We start from the raw sequence: 22,202 nt of genomic DNA, 5'->3' as shown, positions 1-22,202 counted from the left end.
ACAGTATAATGCACAGGAGACACTCCAGGTGCAGTTAACCATTGACAAGACCCTTATTCAAACCATAGCTAGCTACAGGCCCCCAACTTTGACTCAAATGCCCACTCCACATATCTGGACGTTTTTGAATCTATCAACATTCAACCTTTTACCCTGATCCTGGGCAACTTTAACTATCCAACTGTGGATTGGAAGAACTACTCATGCCAAAATACAAATGTTCAGGGATTTCTTGATTTAGTCAATACAAATGCCTTGGACTAGCTGGTCAACACCCCCAAAAGAGGTGATAATAACTTTAAATTGGTATTAACCAACATGAGTAACCACTGCAATGTTCTTACAGTGTCATCCTCCCTGGTAAGATCCAACCACAAAGTGGTCACTTTTTAAGTCACCATCTCCCCTGCCCCCCCAACTAGGATCAAACAAAACAACTTCTCCAAAGCTGATTACAACCTCCTGAGGGAAGGTATAAACAGCTTCACAGCCCCTCCTTCTCCATAGCAATTGGCACATATGCCCAAACCTATGGAGAGGGAGGGGCTGTGAAGCTGTTTATACCTTCCCTCAGGAGGGTATAAACAGCTTCACAGCCCTATCCCTTTCCATAGGAATTGGCACGTATGCCCAAACCTATGCCAAAATACAACACAAGCATTTATATAGCTGCATGGAATCAGGAATACCTGACAGGACAAAACATCCTCCTCAAGGAAGAGTAAACCTGTCTGGTGGACATGTGCAATAAATTAACTCTATAATAAAAGGAAAAAAATTGCTGTCCAGGATCAAGGAGGAACAGGTGCCTAATTGGAAGCAATCTCTCCTTAGCCTGAATGATCAAATAATAGCACTAGTGAAATCCGTCAAAGCAAACATCAAGTCCAAACTAGCCACATCTACTAAAGACATTCATAAGGCCTTCTTCACATATGTCTGCAATCTCAAAGGAAGCACTCAGATCTGCTCAGAACTGATGGTCAAGGATACCACATACACAAATGCCATAGATATAGCCAACCAGCTGACAGACAGGTTCAGTGAAAATTTCACGCCCTCTGTCTCCCCATCATTAAATCAGGACATCCCCAGCATCTGCCCCCTCCCCTTATCTCTAGGGAGCAAGTCATCACTGCCCTCTCAAAGGCAAACAATACAGCCTACATGGGACCCAATAACATCCCAGGCTGCATCCTACATGAACTCAGGCAGGAACCTGCAGCACCATTAGGCACCCTTTTCAACCAAAGCCTAAGTACCGGTTTTGTCCCAGCCAAGTGGAAGACAGCCACTGTCATTCCTTTCCAAAAAGGTGGAGCGTCCCCCAATCCAGGAAATTACAGACCCATCAGCTTAACTAGTCCTGACCTGCAAGGCCATGAAAAAGATTATCATGGACCTGATTAACAAGAACATTGGCAACCTCCAAACACTTGATCCCACACAGTTTGGTTTCATCAAAGGGAGATTGTGCCTGTTAAATTTGGTCAACTTCTTTGACAGTCACCAAAGCTTGGACGAGGGGAAGATGGTTCACACCACCTACTTTGCCCTAGCCAAAGCCTTTCATACTATTCCCTACTCAGGTATAATAGATAAACTCTTTCAATTAGGCATCAATCCATATGTTACCAGATGGGTAGCAAACTGGCTCACTGATAGAGCCCAGCTAGTCAGAATAGGGGAAGCCACGTCAAGCAGTAGACTCATAATGAGCATTTTACCTCAGGGATTGGTCTTGGGCCTGTGTTGTTTGGGATATACTTTTCTGAGGTGCAGGCCAAAACCAGTGGACTATGGCTTACCATGTTTGCAGATGTCTGCAAGCTGGGCACTGTCATCAATTCCCATAGTGATGTGGACATCCTACAAGAGGGTTTCATCCAAACAATTGACTGGTGCCAGAAACAAGGCATCAAACTGAATGCCAAAAAATGCATCATCATCCCCTTTGGGGAGCGTGACATCCCCACAAATTATCACTTAATAACAAGGTCCTATGCACACAATCACGTGTGAGGGATGTGGGCACCCAGGTTGATAGCAAACTGACTTTTGACCACCATATTATCTTCGTTGTATGGTAAGCCTTTTACATGGTCCACCTCATTCATAATGTTATCTCATTCCGGGACAAGGAGGACATAACTTCCCTGCATTCTTCCCTTATAAGACCAATTATTGACTGCAATGCCCCTTTCGGCATGTACCTCACAAATCACATGGGGTCTATATTAGAACACTGAACATTCAAAATGTCGAGTGTTCTAATATCAAACCCTAGCAATCAAAAATACAAAACATCGAACATTCAGAACAGCAATTTTTTTTCCTAGGGAAAAAATTTGCTGTTCCAAAACACATACACATAACACAAGCACACCAAACAAACAGCAATCCACACACATACACCTAAACTCTTACACCTAACCCTACACTAAACTATACATGCACCACTAACGATCCACTTACCTTAACCCAAACCCTAACTCTAAGGTCCGTCACTATCGCACAGTCACCTCACCTGTGTCCTATCCCTAACTCACTTACCCCGCCCTAACCCTCATGTCCACACAATCGCACACTTACCTGACCTGCACCCTAACCCTAACTCACCTAACCCGCCCTAACCCACACGTCCACACAATCGCACACTTACCTGAACCCGACCCGTAACTTTCCACCAGAGCACTCAAAATACCGAAGCAACAGAAACAGACAACAGAATTCTTTCCCTAGGAAATAATTTGGTTTTCTGTTTCTTCGATATTTTCAGCATTTGCTGAAAACGGGTCGATATTAGAACACTCGACATTTTGAATGTTCGGTGTTCTAATATAGACTCATCACATGGAGCAGCTGGAGAGACCACAGAGGTTCCTCACCAGGAGAGTCCAGGGCCACAAACATTTACCTTACACAGATAGGCTAAAAGCCCTGTCCCATTACTCAGTCTCCTACAGACTCCACAGAGATTACCTTTGTCTGGCATACAAAGCAATCTCAGACCCCACCTTGATGGGACTGCTGCATATCTGCAAGTCAAGCTGCACTCCAGTAACCGGTGTGCGTGACCTCAACCTGGTCTGTGACATCAATAAGACTGGGCAGGACAGATATGTGTCTAAGTCTTCCCCTTCTGTGGAACAGACTCCCTCTCCACATCAAGCAGAGTACCTCATTAACCCTTTTTAAGCACAACCTGGATAACTGGATAGACAACAGAAAATAAACCTCTGTGATTCCATTTGTGTCCCAGCTGGACAGGGGCATTGGGTGCTGACTTGTTGGAACATGGGCTAAATTCTTGGCTACGCTTGTAAGGGCCTCAGGCCCAATAGTTTAGTAACTTCCTTTCATAGGATCAAAGGAAGCTACTAAGCTATAGGCCTCAGGACCAATAGCTTAGTAACTTCCTATGATCCTATGATAGATGGAACTAGACATTTAAGAAAAAAGCAGCTATACATAAAAAGTGGTAATAAAAACTATGTATGAAAATGATGCTTTCTGCAATGTCTTTCAATCTGAATTGTTTTACAGATAAATATAAATAGAAAGAGTAGTAAACTATTTAAAAAAAAGCAAAAGCAACAGAGACTTCCAAAGCAGACATCCAAGCAACCTCCACCTTCCAACACAGACCATGAAACACATACATCACAAAACCAGTGTGCCACGCAATCACAGCCCTTAAGGCAAAATAACATACCCAACACACTAGTACTAGGTGACTCTATAGTCAGGCACACTGACGTCCCACACAGTAGGCTGAACAAGGAGAAGGCTACTGTTACCTGCCTATTGGGTGCCAGGATCCGTCACGTAACACAAGCACTCAGGTCACTCCAGAACAAGTACAAATATGACTCTGTCATTGTCCATGTTGGTGTGAATGACCTGAGCTGTACCTCCCTGGAATATACGAAAAGAGACATGGAGGAGCTCTCTGATCACATAGCCCAGGCCGGGATGACCCTGACCCTGAGTAGCATCCTGCCGTCACCAAGAATGATACCACGGTATAGAGAAAAAATTATTAATATCAACAATTGGCTAAGCTCCTGGTGTCATTCAAAATGGATCCAGTGTCTGTCAGCCTGGGATGACATGCTCGACAAGCCATGCTGCTTTGCTAGAGATGGCTTGCACCTGTCACCATTAGGCTTTTGAATACTGGCCAAGGCTCTTGCCTCCCCCATAATGACTTTTTAGGCAAGGCACAAAAGACAAACTGACCACTGTAAATAGCACAAGTAACAAAAAACTGAGAGTAATGCTACTCAACGCCAGAAGTCTAAACCTCAAAATGCACACACTCGAGACACTCCTCAGTATGGAGAACATCGATATATGTGCAGTAACAGAAACCTGGTATAAGGCTCTAGAGAGCACCCCAGCACTACCAGGCTATAACTCATACCATACATTTCGGCCACAAATCCCGGACCGAAATACAAAAGGCAGGAGAGTATCCATATTCATCAAGGATACCCACACTTCCAGGTTAGTGGCACAGCACGATGCTTCAGAGATCATCCACGTGCAACTAACAATGGGCAAAATTGCTATGCAAATTATAGCTTGCTACAGATTACCCACCATGTCCCAGTACCCCCACTCTGCATTCCTGGAAGCACAGGGAAACATAAAGGTCTTACCAAACACCCTGATATTGGGTGATTTCAATTACCCAAACATTAACTGGGAAAACTACTCAAGTGCAAACTCCCTTGCCCAACATTTCCTAGAATTTATAAACTCAAACGCCCTGGATCAAGTGGTCATCACCCCCCACCACAGGTGACAACATATTGGACCTGGTCATCAGCAACATGGGCGACCGGTGTTCCACACTAGAGGTCAACCCCTCACTGGTTAGATCTGACCATAAACTAATCACTCTGGATATCCACATCCCGCTACCACACCCAGTCAAAGAAACCACCATGAAAAACTTTTCAAAAGCAAACATAATGTAAGGTGGGAAGTTTCAAAGCCCCCATGCTAAAGGATAATGCTGTCAAAGCTGCAAAATCCTTTACTAATGCACTCTACGGGCAACTACAAGAATGCATGGATCGTGCTATCCCAAACAAAACCAAGACTCTCTCTTCCAAGAAAAGGAAACCAGTCTGGTAGACCCCTGCCATAAACAAGCTATACAATAGAAGGAGGAAACTAGTACAGAAAAGAGTAAAATCCCAAGAAGGGAAGACATCCCTGATTAGTATCAGCAAGAAACTACGTTCCCTCATAAAATCATCCAAGGCTAGCTTCGAAAGAAAAATTGCCATGGACTCCAAAGATAACCACAATGCATTCTTTAGTTATGTCAAGAATCTAAGTGGCAATTCTCAGATCTGCTCAGAGTTAGTGCAGAATGGCACAAAATACACTGAACTGACCGATATAGCCAACATCCTGGCAGACAGGTTCAGTGCAAACTTCACCCCCCTCTCACCCCCTAAAGGGCCCATAACTATACCAGAAGAATGTAGTGCCCCTGAAATCACAGACACTTAGGTTAAAACAACCCTCTCCAAAGCCAAAAGCACAGCATCAGTGGGACCGGACAGTGTCCCAGGCTGCGTCCTACATGAGTTCAAAGATGAACTAACCCCTCACCTAAACACACTGTTTAAACTCAGCCTCTCCACAGGCTACATGCCCACAGAGTGGTGCACAGCAACGGTTATTCCGATCCACAAAGGTGGAGCCACAATGGACCCCGGCAACTATCACCCTATAAGTCTGGCTAGCTCGGTCTGCAAAGCTATGGAGTGCATCTTCATGGATCTAATTAACAAAGACATTGGGAACCTCCAAACACTGGACCCTACCCAGTTCGGCTTTGTTAAGGGCAGATCATGCCTCCAAAACCTGGTGGACATCTTTGAGACAGTTACCAAGGCTAAAGACAAGGGAAAGGTGGTCCACACAGCCTAGCTAGACCTCTCAAAGGCCTTCAACACCATTCCCCACACAGGTATTATAGACAAGCTCACCAGCCTGAACATAAACCCCTACGTCATGAGATGAGAGCCAGCTTGCTCACGGACAGAACCCACATGGTAAGAATTGCGGGAGCTAGGACTGACTGTAAACCGGTTATAAGTGGCATTACCCAGGGCTCAGTCCTTGGACCCCTCCTGTTCGGCATATACTTCTCAGAGGTACAGGCACACACAGGAGGAGTATGGCTGACCAAGTTCACAGACGACTGCAAACTAGGGAATCTCTGGCTGACACAGACATCCTCTAAAAGGGTCTCACTGAGACAGATACCTAGTGTCAAAATCATGGCCTCAAGGTAAATGCCAAAAAGTGCATAGTCATACCCTTTGGAAAAAACAAAGTACCCATAAACTACCACATAGGTGGTAGTCCCCTAAGTACAGAAGACGTAATAAGGGATCTGGGGACCCAAGTAGATAGTAACCTCTCCTTTGATAATCACATTGCCAAAGTGGTTAGAAAATCCTTCTACGTGGCCCACCTAATCACAAAAGGGTTTGCATCCAGATTGAAAGAGGTCATTGGGCCCCTCTACTCATCACTCATCAGACTCATCATAGAATACAACGCCCTATTTGGGATGTACCTTACAAGACATCTGCAACAACTGGAAAGACCACAGAAGTACCTCACCAAGAGGATCACTGGCCTCAAACAGATGCCCTATGCAGCTCGACTGAAGAAACTTAAGCTGTACTCGGTTGCATACCGCCTACTCAGAGGTGATCTCTGCCTGACATACAAGTCCATGTCCAACCCAGAATTGATGGACATGCTCAACCTAAAGAAAACCTTATCCCCTCGAGCCACATGATCCAGGGATCTACACCTCACCCCAGCAATAAATAGGACATGCTGGAGGGATAGATTCCTGTCCCAGAGACTTCCCATGCACTGGAACAAGATTCCAATCTACATTAGCCAGAGCTCCTCGCTAACCCTCTTCAAGAGAAACCTTGATGAGTGGATGAGAAACAGAAGGTTTACCCCGGGGATCACTTCAATTGCTCTGCTGGACAGAGGCACAGGGAACTAATCTAAGGGGACAGTAAAAGTCAACACATTATGGCTAGGCTTATAAATGCCTTCGGGCAGATAGCCTAGTACCTACCTATGAACCTATGAACCTAGAGTACAAATAGGTATGCTAGAGGAGACACATCTGGAAAGAACTGAGCATGTGAATTTGTTAAAGAAAGGTTTTCAGGATGGTTATTCAGAGAAATATCTGGGGGAAAGGAAAAGAGGCGTACTTATGTTAATTGCAAGAGGAGCTCCAATAGTGATAGAAGAGGAAAAAAGATAATAAAGGAAGATACATAATACTAAGGGGGTGACTGGCTAGGGAGGAGGATTACACTGGCATGCATTTACATCCCCCTAAAACTGCTATAATGGAGCTTAAGAAAATTCTGGGAGAAATAATCAGCTTTTAGCAAGGAATATTACTTATAAGTGGAGACTGGAATTTGGTTTGCAACAGTGAAGATGTGTCTGGGAGGCCTAGAAGGGAAAATATAACAAAGGAGGGTAGATTTTTGAATAAAGTTATGAAAATATTTGGCATGGAATATGTAAATTCAGTACTAACAGTTTGGAGTGAATTTACATATTATTCACCAAGATACAAAGGCTGGGGTAGGCTAAATAGATTTTATATCTGACAAGAACATGTGCATTTAATTGAAGGTCTTGAAATGCACTCAATAACTATTTCAAATAATGTGTCAATAATAATTAAAATAAAAACACAAGGTAATGAAATAAAAATGAGACATTGGAGCTTTCCCACCTGTCAATTGAAAAGAGAGGAATTTATGGAATGGGTTTTGGAATTAATTCAGGAACTACTAGAGATGCTGGAATTTTATTCTGAAAATATAGCTAGGGAGTGGAATAAAATTAAAGTGGAGTTTAAAACTAGGGTGGAAAAAAAGGAAAGGGAGATATGGTTAAGGAGTAGCAAGAATTATTTAGAGGGGCTGTGAAATGTTAACGTACTACAAAATAGGGGGAATGTCTCAGAACAAGAAAAGGAGAAACTGCAGAATGCTAAACAGAAAATAAGGGATTCATATGCATGAGTTTAGAAAGATTGCTGTTAAGCAACTGTTTTTTTTTTTTTTTTTTAATAATAATTCTAGAACACAAAAACCTTTAGCACAACGACTCAGGCAATAGAAAGTGGAAAGGGCAGTCGCCAAACTTAGGGAGCCTATGATAAAGAAGATAACAAGAGATCCTGTAGACGTATTAGAAATATTTTGGAAATTTTATGAAAGTTTGTATAAAGCAGAGAAATATGGAAATCAAGAAAAGATACAAATGGAAATGTTTATGGAAGACTTAAATATGCCAAGGTTAGAGGTAGAGGAGGCTTAATTACTAACAGGACAGGAGGAGATGTGATAAAAATGGCTATGTATAACCAATCTACAGGAAAGTCCCCAGGAATAGATGGTATTCCTGTGGAAATTTGGAAGTTAGGGGGGAAAAACTGATAAAGATCTGGAAGGTTTTGTTTATCAGTATTTTACGAGGAGGAGAAGTACCAGCATCCTAAAAGAAGGCGGTGGTAACGGCAATACCTAAAGAGGGGGAAGATCCATTGGATCCAGCTTCATACAGGCCCATTTCAATACTAAACAATAAGTATAATATTATGTTTATAATGTCTAAAAGAATGGCAAACGTGATACCAAAATTGATAGATATGGATCAGTGTGGTTCTGTGGAGGGGAGGCAAACATTTGACAATATTAGCAGAACATTGATGATCCAGAGTGAAATAGAATGTAAAAAAATATGAGTTTTATTTGTGGGTTTTGATGCAGAAAAAGCAATTGACAGAGTACACTGGGACTTCATGAGCAGGGCAATGGAAGTATTTGCTTTCCCTGATACAATTATAATGTTGATTAGGGGTATATATGAGGGATCTGAGGCGAAAATGAACGTGGGTAGGTTCCTCTCTGATCACTTCTGCTTAAGGAGATGAACCAGGCACAGTTGCCCACTTTCCCTTTGTTGTTTGCATTATATTTAAAACCATTGGCAAAGAAAATTAGGGACTTAGAAATTCAAGGATTTAATTGGTATGGTAGTCAGGAAAAGCTTGACAGGGACATGACAGTGTTGTGGAACATTTCAAGACAGTTTCAGATCTTCTCAGGATACAAAATTAATGAAGTTAAAACACAGGCAATAGCTGCAAATTATGTACTCACACACTAATTGCCCCAGAGACTTCCCATACTTTGGAATAAACTAACTATCTATATCAAACAAAGCTCCTCATTAGCACTCTTCAAGAAAAATCTTGATGATTGGATGGGAAATGGGAAATTCACCTCGGGGATCACCTTTGTGGCTCTGCTCGACAGTGGCACAGGAAAATAATTTTCTTGGGTGGCAAAAGCCAGGGTACTATTTTGGCTGGGCTTGTATAGGCCCCAGGGTCAATAGCCTAGTACATATCTATGAACCTATGAACAATATCCATATTTATGGAGGCATGATAAAATGAAGCATTCAGGAATATGGATTAGAAATGACTCTGTGGTGGCAGCTAAGGATATGTGGGAAGAGACTAAACAGAAGATAATACAAAAATTGAGAAACTGGATGTGTTGTTATATGGATATGGATACTAAGATACAAGCCATTAAAATGTTTTTAGGTCCTTTATTCTTATACAAATGTCAGGCATATTTTTATCAACCAGACGAGAAGCTGTGGATAGCAATTAAAAAAGAGTTGAAGGATTTTATCTGGGAAGGGAAGACAACAAGGGTCAAGTGGGATAAGCTGATTCTACCAATAGAATAAGGTGGACTAGGGTTACCTAATTTGAGGAGGTATTTTAGAGCAACACCTTTAAGGTTCTTATACATTGCACAAGCAGAAAACTATAATTCAAATTGGAAAGGAATGTTGCTGACACAGGGAGGAAGCTCAAGAAATAAGGAGAGACTGGGATTTTGGATCCAGATTCTTAAGGAGAACAACACAAATCATACAGAGTATTATATTCATAAAATAGCAGGGAAGATTCTAAGAACCGAACCAGCACGAGAATGGAGAGAAGAGATTCTGACGATAGGGATGACTGTGGTTAGGTAAACAGATAATAGGCAAGAGGGGACTGGGATTTATTTGAGAAAACTGGCAAAGGAACCAAGGTATTGGGAGCAAATAACTAGAAAGGGAAAGGTAACAGAATGGGAAGAGGCCAATAATTTATTTGGACTGCAGGCTAGAGATTACCTTCCCTATCAAAGATTGATATCAGAGTATAGGCAAAGAGAAAGAAATAGGGGCCTCCTGAATGAAAGACCAGCACTGATAGAGTTTTTAATAGAATCTAGAACAGAAGCTGCCATTAAAAAGGAATAATTAGTAAAGCATATAAAATATTGCATGATAATTATAAGAATCAACCAGAGGAGTTTAGAAAGGATTTGGAAGAGAGACTGAATTAGCAATTCACAAAGAGACAGTGGGAGTATTCAAAAAAGTCTAGAAGATTTAGGATTTTTGCCTGGAAGTGTTTACGTAGATGTTTTTTACTCCAAGTAGACACCAAAGAATTTTTCCTCAGGTAGACAGCAAATGTTGGAGGTGTGACAGGCAACAAAGAGGTGGCTGGGAACAAATTTCTTGGGCATGTAATGATATGGCAAACTTTAGGGATTCCCTGCAGACCGCTCTGTCAGAGATGCTGGGCAAGCAGATTGGACTGACTGGGAAGATGATTTTTGAACTATGATACAGAATTGGAATTGCCTAGATATAGTAAAGCCTTGCTGAGTCTAATTATGGCAGTTGCCAAAAAAGCAATTACTAGAAATTGGAAATAAAAATATAGACCAACTTTACTAGAAGTAGTAAGTATAGTAACAGAGATAAAACAATTGGAACTGGGATCTTTAGAAAAGGGAGGGAGCAAACTACAAAGGAAAAAATGGGAATCATGGGAACAACATAGGCAGAGAAGGAACGAGGTTTAAGAGGCAGGATTTGAAAAATCCATATAATACTTATCTGATAATGACTGCATAGATTATAAGTGATATATAATGTTTGCAGCAATGGTTGTTTCAATGGTGTGTGTGATGTACAGTATTTGCAACGAAAATGGTGTCATTTTGTTTGTTTTTCCTTCATATAAATGTAAGATTGCCTATGTCATATGTGATAATTAATAAAGATGTTTATTGTGCAAACAAACAAAAAAAAAACCTCTAGACCAGAGTATAATATAAGCCTTTTATACCTTATGAATAAAATCACTCCAGATGGATGTATACTATATGTGTATTTGAAAGTCATAGATGAATTATTGCATGCTTGCTTTAAATATGGTGAGATTCCTTTGTGAGTGTTCCACTGAAAGTTATTAAAGCATTTACTAGCTTGAAATATGCTTAGATCCCATCAAAACGTTGTGTTTGAGTTCATTAGCATGAGGCTTGCTATAATACAGAGGAGTGTGATAGGGTCTCTGACCATATCCAGCGTATGGGTTTGAAACAGGGATGACACCTAACCAGACACTGCTCATGGGCTGATACTGAAAAATGTCCATGGAGATCACAGTTCTACCCTGGAAAACAAATAAAATGTTGAGAAATTCATTTCATTAACAATGCAAGATGGCATCCATGTCAAAAACACATAACTAGATAGCTATGACTGGAGAAATCAGATCATAATTCTATCTATAACATGGAACTGAAGTACAGCTAGTTACAGAAAAAGCTGTAGAACTGCAAAATGCTTTACAGCCTCAAAGGATGCAATACCCTATATTGCCATATAGGCAATCGGCAGCTAAGGATATAATCAGCCAAATACCATGTATGATGTTTTGTGCAATTTTTACAAATAATTCATTTATTTTGTATAATGTGATGTGCTCTGGAGTTAACATTTGAGGACCTCTGACATATTTACCATGGTAATATTTTAATGTTTTTTTTAAGCAAACGGGCATTTGTTATAGAAGTTTAATTGTTCTTAGAAAAAATATTTTGTTCTGAAACATGCACTGTACCAGACAGAGGGATACATTTCAGGAGTTACCTTCTGGAACCTGCTGTACATTTCTACAAAGCCTAACTAAATACATGCCAAAAGCTTTAAAAGCTGTTAAACACTGCCCCACCACATTTTTTTTTTTAGCAATACAAAGTGTATTACATCCTTTAAGGTTGTAACATTGTTTCTGATACCATCCTGTGGAGGCTGCCTAGAGCACAATACCTGATTATATCAGCTTTGAAAGGTACCTGTACGAAGATAGCTCTGATTGGCAGTTGCAGCACAACAGTACATAGCTGGCTTAACCATTGGTGATTTCAGAGCAGAATCAGAACATTGCATGTGCTACATGTCAGTACAGCTTACATGATGACCCTGTTGAAACACAGCTGATTAAAGTCTCTTACCATTCCCCAAAGACAAATTTAATTGTTGCATGATTTAAGTAGTCATATACATATATCATTTATGTAACTGTCAAAGCTACTGTTGTTACAGTCATAACTCACAAATAGTTATGTGTTTACTTCAGATATAATTACTCAGATATGTTTTACTTCGAATACTTTCAAGTTTTACAATTTAAGTATTATGAGTCAGATTTTATTTTATTATTTGTAGAATGCATAACAGAACAAATGTAACTGCCCAGCATCTGAATGAACATCTATGTTTTGTTTTCATACAGATTGCCTATGGTTCTGTAGCGTCAACTCTGGCTGACAGACTGACTTTCCCATCGTTTTTCCGCACTTTGCCCAGTGACACGTTTGGGGCATTTGCTTTGGCTCACTTAACAATTCACTTTGGTTGGAACTGGATAGGAATTTTAGCTTCTGATAAGGATTTTGGTGTATTGGGGGCCCAGAAAGTGAAAGACGTATTGCATCAGAGAGGTTTCTGTGTTGCCTTCACAGAAACAATCTATGTAAAAAACACAGAAACAAAGATGTTACGTATAATTGAGCTGATAAGAACAACATTAGTGAAGGTAATCCTGATATATTCTGGACAAGGACCACTGTATAATCTAATGGAAGACTTTTACCTGCACAATATAACACAAATCATCTGGCTTGGACCTATGGGGTGGTCAGTTTCTCCAGTATTTTCAAAACATGTTATGCAAACACTATTAAATGGTACCATAACACTTTACCCCCACAAGGGTAAGATACCAGGATTTAAAGAATTTCTGTATAGCATCCATCCTTCTTTGTATCCTGAAGACATTTTTATAAAAATGTTCTGGGAGCATGTGTTTGGCTGCAGCTGGCCAGGCAGTGTGCCAGACCAAGGAACTGGTAAAGAAGTAATAGCATGTTGGGATACAGAGAAATTGTCTGAATTTAAGAAGCCAGTATATGAGGAGGAAGATTTCCGTTTCACCTACAGTGCCTATAATGCCTTTTATGTGCTAGCATATGCTCTGCATAATCTGCAATCATGCAACCCTCCTTGGGGAGCATTTTTAAATGAATCCTGCCTCACAGTTAATAACTTTACACCATGGCAAGTAAGAAAACTGATTTAGATACTATGTTTAACGATATGAACCACTATACTCAATAATCCGGTTAGCTTAGAAGAATAAAAGTCAATAGGCCAGTTAGGAAGATAAACTATCTTAACCTTTACAGACATATGTACATCTGTCTCTGTCTCTATAAATGACAGGGACAGGGATACAAATAGTGTGCGTATCATTCTGAATGCGTATGTGAGTGTCTGTATAGTTTATTCTGAACAAAACAAGAATCACAAGAGAGAAAAGTTCACAAAAAGGTCCTTCTTTTTTAAGAAGAATGTGATAATAGCCTTAAAAGATGCAAAATATATCCAGAAAATGGTTATACAACTGACCAGATTTTTACAATGTCCTTCATTCCTTCATAATTTTCAAAGTAAGATATGCCTGCAGGTCTGTTTATACAAAAGCTGACATATAGGTGATGTGACACCCCACCACTGGACCAGTCAAGCAGCCTTAATCCTCACCACTGGCACCAGTGGGGGATGTATATTGGGAGGATGACACGTTACACACACAGTATTTCCAGATGCAGCTTTCTGCATCAAGTACAATTTTCCTTAAGAGCACACAGATACTACAGTCAGTCCGGGGCTGGTTTCTCCCTCTTTCTCCAGATCCCAATAAGACTCCCCACTGGCACAGCTGTACAGTTGAGATCTCAGCTGAGTGGCCAAGCTAAGACCTCCAGCACTCTCTCTGTCCAACCAGTACTTTGTGTCCCTGCCCAAGTAGCTGACACACACACACTTTGAGTTTTGATTTATATATACACACACACACACACACACACACACACACACACACACACACACACACACACACACACACACACACACACACACACACACACACACACACACACACACACACACACACACACACACACACACCTGGAAAAGGCTGGTGCAGGTTTACTAGTTATGTCCCCTTCTGCCCAGACTATAAGGTAGTTTTTACTGCCACCAGCTATGCACTTATCAGCTACTTGAAGGCCCTTAGCAAAGGGTGTCCAGTCTTACTGTGTAATTTTGCTATTAATACAAATGGTAGTTTGACCAAGAGCAAGGCTATTAGAAGTGGCCTACACAGTGTCACCATGTAAATATGGAAGTACTCTTAGAACTTAAATATGTCTCACAAATATCAGCCACAATGAAAGGTTTAAATATATTTAATAATAAATAACAGAAGAAAAAGAAAATACTCAGTAAATAATCACAGTGACATCAGAGTTCAAAATCACAGGAAATACTTAAAACAACATTGCAAGACAGTCTCAAATAAATAAAGAAAACATCTAAACTATACTTCAGTATATTCCTGTATGAATATAAGAGAATTACTATACACTAATTAACTTACTTCAGAGCAAGCAAGGCAGATGTGGTGAATGGGTCTTCCAGCTGATGTTGTCAGGTCAAAGACAAATACAGAATACTGACTCTGTCTCAGAGACTTCCCAAATTAATATCTCAAATATCATAGGTTCATAGGTTGGCACTAGGCTATCGGCCCTAGGGCCTATACAAGCCTAGCCATAACAATTCCCTGGATATTTCTTCCCACAGTATTTACTTCCCTAGACCCCTGTCTAGCAGGGCGACTGACATGATCCCTGGGGTGAATTTCCTATCTCCCATCCATTTGTCAAGGTTCATTTTGAAGAGGGCCAAGGAGGCACTCTGCTTGACATATGTGGGCAGTCTATTCCAGAGTGTGGGGAGTCTCTGGGTCAGGAACCTATCCCTCAAGCATGTTTTGCTCATTGTGATGACAAGGTTTAAATCCCTGGAGCATGTGGCTCTGAAGGATTAGGATTTCTTTAAGTGGAGCATGCCCAACAACTGAGGGTTTGACATGGCCTTGTATGTTAAGCAGAGATCGCCTCTGAGTAGACGATATGTGACAGAGTATAGCTGGAGTTTTTTTAGATGGTCAACATAGGGCATCTGCTTTAGGCCTGTGATTCTTTTAATAAGGTATTTCTGTGGCCTTTCCAGCTGTTGCAGATATCTTGTGAGGTACATACCAAACAGGGTGTTGTACTCTGTAATGGGTCTAATGAGGGATGAGTAGAGTAGGACAATGACCTCCTTTTTTCTGGATGAAAAGCCCTTAATGATGAGGTGTGCCACATAGAAGGATTTACTGACTGTTATGGTGATGTGGTTATCGAAGGTGAGATGACTGTCCACTTGTGTTCCTAAGTCTCTCATCACACTTTCAGTGTTTAGTGTACTGCCACCTATGTAGTAATTCACTGGTACATGGTTTTTCCCAAAGGGAATTTAGCACTGCTGGGATAGCTTGCAGAATGACATCACTTCTTGTCATTTGACTCTATCCCAGGTGAAAAACAACCATTGATGCAGCTGGTAGCATTTAGCATGTACCTGTGGAAATACATAAACAAGGACTTTTTTTAGATCTAAGGCAGATCTTGGAAGTCATAAAACAATAAACACTTCCAAGACAATACAAAAAACTTGTAGTTCTAGACATGGTGTCTGTTACTGCACTGAGACTGGATGGTAACATCTTTTTATGTCCCAGCCATAAGGTAATTTAATTTCAGCTATTTTTCTGAAGTTTTGCAAGTTAACCTCTTGTGTTCCAGTTTTCCCCTGTTAAAATATATACATTTAAACAGTTACAATAGTGTATATATATTTCTGTTCTGTTCCAGTAGGTTACACTGTGGCTATATTTTTAAGCTCAGTAGTGTATAAACCCTGTTCAACACACACTTCTGTACCAGCAGTTTGATATACACATAACATACAGTTCTAATACATTTATAATACAAGCATATGAATCATGTTGATCTTCACAAATGACATATAACTATTTACAAAATTCCAGCAAGCTGGGCTAGCAGTATCTCCTTTTGTGACAGGGGATATAAAGCTTTTTGTTGTAGTAGGCTATTAACAAGCTACCTCATGAGTCAGTGTGACAAAGAAGAACAACCATTACGTAGTAAGCAAAACAACAACAACAAAAAAAATAAAATTACCAATCCAATGGATTCCAAGTATTCCATTTATATGAACTGTTTTCATTATCGGATGGAAGTTAGCTATTTTTTTCTTTAAGAACATAATACATTTCTGGGAAAGAATAAACAGCAAAATATAGAAAATGCGATTTTTTTCATATTTTACCAATTTACAGAACATATAGCATTTGTGTATAAGGTGCTGCACATTATTGGATGAATCCTGAATTATCTCTGTGTTCACAGTACTCTTGAGATCATGTTTTAAAGGTATTCACATTGCCTTTCTGCTAGATGTAGAAAAATTATGTTATGAATTTGTTTGTTTTCTTTTTATTTAGTTAACTAGGAATGTGGACCGATGAACAGACCCTTTTTCGATTATGACCTTGGCTCTCAGAACAGACAATATACAATATAGCCCTACAGTATGCAGAATACAAATCACTGAGTAATTACTATAAACTTGTCAAACATGTTAGTCTTAATAATTTCAAGTCATACATTATCTTTTTTATTTTTAAACAGTTAAATTCATCTTTGCAGTTTGATATTATTGCACTTACTGAATACTGATTTTCACATTAAAGACAGCACCATATTGTATTTAGTCTGTTTATATAGAGATTTTGTGTGCCCTTTCATGTGTTTTCTACTCATTATCAAAACCCTAAATATTTATATACATGAAATACAACTCGTTATATAAAGATTTAAATGGTGAATAACTTTTACACACTCGCTGCTTTTCTGACTGTACTGTTTTAATGTTATTTTAGTTTGTTAACCTGAAAATATGACTGTATTTTTTTTTTTCAAAATGACCATGTAAAATGATCAGTTGTATAAAAGGACAGATTTTTTATTGAATAAGGTGGTGCTTTCTGTAGTAGCACATTTGTTTTACTTTTCAGTTACTCACTGTTAAATGTAATGAGTGCGGATGCAGTAAATGAGTTTACGGTGAGCTCATTCTGTGACTGAAAATATTTAATGCTCTGAACATGTTTTATTTCATTTCTTTATCTAGAGTCAAAGTTGGACTACATTTGGGGGTTGTGGTGTGCAGGGCGTTGGATATCATTTTTAGTTTGACTACAGGTCAGTTGTATAAGTAATGTCTAAAGCATTTCATTTCAAATATTAGCTCCCTTATAAAAACTAACTCCATGCTTCTGTAATAACTTAATGTCCTTCAATATCTTAAACATGCCAGTGTTTTTTCTCTGCTAGTTTTGTTAATCGTTTTGTATTTGATTACCCGATAATCAATCTATGGCTGATGTTAAGTTGTACCGTATTATGCTGCTGGTAAAATTCCTCAGTACATTTATTTCTGTAGCTCACTTCACTTCAGTTCAAATACCCCTGTCTATCTTTGCATGCCTTCCCCACAGCAGAAGTGAGTGAACTCTTTGTAATCGTTTCTCTTCATCAGGAGACATCTGCTAATGCATTACTTTTAGATCATTGTTGGCGGCACAGTGGTGCAGTGGTTAACATTATCACCTCACAGCAAGAGGTTCTCTGGTTCGATTCTCGGCTGGGGTGCCTTCTGTGTGGAGTTTGCATGTTCTCCCTGTGTTCGCGTGGGTTTCCTCCCACATTCCAAAGACATGCATCTGGAGCATTTCTCCTCGGGCCTCCGCTGAAAACAGGCTCTGTGGAACCTAGTCGGACTTTCCCGGTCAACAAATGATAAATAAAAAATTGTTCACAATAATCGCATTTAAACTGACTCCCCACATTTTCTCTCCTTTTCCATCTCTTGCATATCTGTTTACTACCTATAAGCATGCAGTTATTCATTTGTGTATTCATATAGGTGTTAAGCAGGTAATTGTGCAAGTCCGTAGACACTTTACAGGTACAATCCAGTCACCTGGCAATAGAAAAACAACATTGTACACGTACAATGGAATTTTCAAATAAGCTAATGATAGTCATAGACATACTAATTACATCAACAATCATACCTTACGTTGGTATCACTCAAAATACAAAGTGTCAGTAATAACAGATATCTGAAATAATATGTGAATGTCAAAGAGATGCCCTGGGATATTAATGGCATAGTCTATTAGATCAGAATTGGGCATTTGGTATAAGGCAAAGGTAAGAACAGGCTATTAAAGGTAGAGTAGACTACATTAGATTTACAAATTAGGCATAGGTTGACATAAGACTGGGAAAGAGAATCTTGAGCTGACTGGGAGAAATGGAGGTACGTAAACAGAGGAAGAAAGGCAAAAGCAGAGTCAGTATAAAAGTAGTATGGAAATAAGAATATAAAAGGAAAGCTGAATCAGAGAGTAAAGTGATGAGCTCTGGGAAGACAGTGAAAAAGTGAGAGAGAGAAAAAAGGTAATGGGGCGATAATAACACGGGATCGAGAGAAACACTGTAGCAATGATAACTACAACATTGTAGCAGTGATGGGTTAGTTTCTGGCAGATTATCCATGACTATCAATACACATAAAATCTTTGAGGCAGACAGTAGACTTCATCATCATCAGCCACCCTTTATCCAATTTTATACATGGGGTTAGGGTATCGCATCAGCTGTCACCTTCGCTATTGATTCAGTGCCACTCCCTGCCTTCTTCAAATGTCATGCCTGACAGTTGCAGGTCTTCTCTCACACAATCCATCCATTTATTTTCTGGATGCCTTTGTTTCCTCTTGCCTTCTTCTTGTCTGTCTCAAATCTTCTTTATTTATTGTTTATTTATTGACATTTATTTACTAGGAAAGCCCATCTAGATAACTGTATCAGTTTTCACTGGAGGCCCCAAGCAAAAGAACATAAGTTGTTTTTTTTTCATTTAACTGCATTTATTTTAACTCTATTTGCCTTAATAGTGCTACACACTCAAGTGTGCTTGCACTGCATTTAAATTGTTTGTTATTACTGTTTTAACTGTTTTTTTCTGAAAAAAAAGCAAAAGTTCTAAGCTTGTTTCCCACCTTTCCTGTTACTAGAGTAGTCCAGATACAGATTTCCTGTATCCAGGACTGTATTGTAAGTTAATGACTTCCCCAGACCTTTCTTTGTTAGAGGAAAGCCTTCTAGCTTATCAGTAGGAGTGGTAAGGACTAGGTAGCCTATATAACACAAGATGAGTGGTTTCTGGCTGTGAAATTCTAGTTTATTGGATGTTTGGGCAGTTTTTCTATCCCTTTCAACTTTCTGCATTAAAAGCCTGTGTTTGCATGGGTTTGTGCTTGTTTAAGCTCTGCATATCCAGTTTTGGCATCCTGCAGACTACAAGAGCAAAATAAAGGAGAAAGAGAGACTTTAAGTACCTCTATTTTGTTTTTCTTTGATTTTCTATGTTCTGCATTTGATTTAAGTCATTTCTTTCATTTAACTGCATTTATTTTAACTGTATTTGCCTTAGTATTGCTACACACTCGAGTGTGCTAGCTTGCACTGCATTTAAATTGTTTTTATTAGTATTTTAACTGTTGTTTTCCTGAAAAACAAAAACAAAAAGAAAGTTATTAGCTTGTTTCCCACCTTTCCTGTTACAAGAGTAGTCCAGATAAAGGTTTGCTGTATCCAGGACTGTATTGTAAGATGTTCTTCATCTCACATTGCTGCAGTCCTTACTTATGGGTAGTCCGCTGTCCTCGGTCAGTCCGCTGTCCTCGGTCGGCCCGAATACCAAAGTATTAGGCTGATGTCGGTCATGGGCGCCTAGATCTGACATCAGAGCGTCAGGGTATAAAGGCGCATGACCGACGTCATATCCTCAGTCATTTTTGGGGCAAGGGCGGATGCAGAAGCAGCGTTGCAAGTGGCGGGCGGCGTTCTGAAGTTTTTTTTCGGAGTTTCAGACTGATACCAAGTTGGGCTAAGTACAATATTTTTGTTTTTCTTGCCTCAGTTACTACCGGATGTCAGAAAAAGTGAATAATTGTATTTCTTGTGGGAAACAGATACCGCATAGGGATTACCACCGCTTTGTATTCCTTGTTTGGGACGAGCACGGCGTGAGTGGTGTCGGTTTTTTTTTGTGCTACGTTTAATAAGCGCACTATAAAACGGAGGTTGGATTGCGCTAGGTTAGTCTTTGGCAAGAGGTGTAATTATAATATGCCGTCGGATGTTCCGACGCCTGCTTCTACTATTAGAAGCAAAGACAAATCTTTTAAGCCTAGGCAGGATGATTCGTCCATTTCAGACGCCGGACCTTTAGAAGCTACAGCTGAACAGGTGGATCCGGCTGAAGTTTCTGTTGAGTCCCAGGGGAAACTTTGATTTTACAGGATGTGGCCTCTCAGGAGGCAGGTCAGGCTGAAGGGGCCTCTCAGGTTACTATTCTCCCTTCTATGCCTAAGGTGGTTAGGCCTTCTGCTACTGTTTCTAAGGCTCCTTCTAAGGGCAGGTCTGTCTTGCCTTCCTCTGGTGTCAGTTCTGGTTCTTCAGGGTCTGTGCCTAAAAAGCACATGCTTAAAATGGCAGAGGATTTGATTACTTTAATTAGAGGTTCTATGCCCCCTCCTGATAAGAGGCCCAGGATGGAGCCAGAGTTGGAAAGTTTGGAGCAGGCCTCAGATGATTCAGAGTCTTCTGCTGAAGACATTCAAGATTTCCTCCTTATTCTGATTCTGATGCAGAGGATTCCACTCCTTCTGCTTCTCCTCCAGAGGATTTTTCATTTTCAGAAACTCTGCATTCCATGAGGGAGCATTTTAAGTGGGAGAGACAGGATTACTCTGATTCACGGAAGAGACTTAGGGAGTTCTTGTTTTTACCACAGCATAGACCCTTAGCTATACCTCCGGTTTTGGATGTTGTTTCAGATGTTTTCTCGAAGCTTGCCTTAATCCAGATTCTGTGCCTCCTGCCCCAGTTAAACCGGACAGGTATTACAGGGTGCCTGAGGCTCATAAATATCTGTATAAGAGTCCTAGGGTGGACCCAGAAACTATTAGTCAGGGGCCTAAGGGTGTTAGAGCCTCTGTTGTTAAGAATCCGGTTCCTCTGGATAAGGAAGCTAGAGTTTTGGATAGATGGGGTAAGAAGGTGTATACCTCTTCTACTTTAGCAATGAGAGCTTTGAACTGCCAGTTTCATATGTTGAAGTATCAGAATTTCCTCCTTTCTCAGCTAAGATCTAAAGTGGATGCTTTGGCAGAGGGCATAGAGTGTAAAGAATTGCAGGATTTAGTGCATGTTTCTGAACAGGTGGGTAAGCACTCTTTGCAATGTGGTTTTGATGCTTTACAGGCTTCTTCTAGGGTGGCTGCCACTGGTTCCGTTATTCGTAGGCACGCCTGGCTTAAGGATCAGAATTTGTCTGAGCATGTTAAGTCTAGAATTCTGGATGCCCCTTACAGTCTGAAGTTTTGTTTGGTCCTCCTGTGGGGTCAGGCTCAAAGAAAATGGAAGACAACGCTAAGGCTATGCAGACTGTTAAAGATTTTTTGCAGGTACAACCTCCAAAGTTTAGTAGAAATTGGCCTACTAAGGGGTGGACGTACCCTTCTTCTGATTCTCAGTCTAGGGGTAGATCTAGGCGTGGTAGGGGCAGAGCTCAGAGTACCTTCAGGCCGAGACAATGGAGTTCGCCTGCTCATTCTGCTGGTGAGGGCAGGG

At 40.3% G+C, this 22,202-nt stretch overlaps 1 protein-coding gene across 1 annotated transcript in view; it reads left to right on the top strand.

Annotated features, from left to right (window-relative positions):
* Positions 1-22,202, top strand: part of LOC122815490 (vomeronasal type-2 receptor 26-like) — a 204,490-nt gene that overhangs the window by 29,990 nt on the left and 152,298 nt on the right. Inside the window, exon 4 of the mRNA XM_044088030.1 lies at positions 12,752-13,579. Coding sequence (XP_043943965.1) covers positions 12,752-13,579 — 828 coding nt within the window. The remainder of the gene's footprint in view (positions 1-12,751; positions 13,580-22,202) is intronic.

The sequence above is a fragment of the Protopterus annectens genome, chromosome 1.part1 (assembly GCF_019279795.1).
Source record: "Protopterus annectens isolate FY-2018-M chromosome 1.part1, PAN1.0, whole genome shotgun sequence".
Classification (NCBI taxonomy): domain Eukaryota; kingdom Metazoa; phylum Chordata; order Ceratodontiformes; family Protopteridae; genus Protopterus; species Protopterus annectens.
This window is presented reverse-complemented; position numbering and strand designations above follow the sequence as displayed.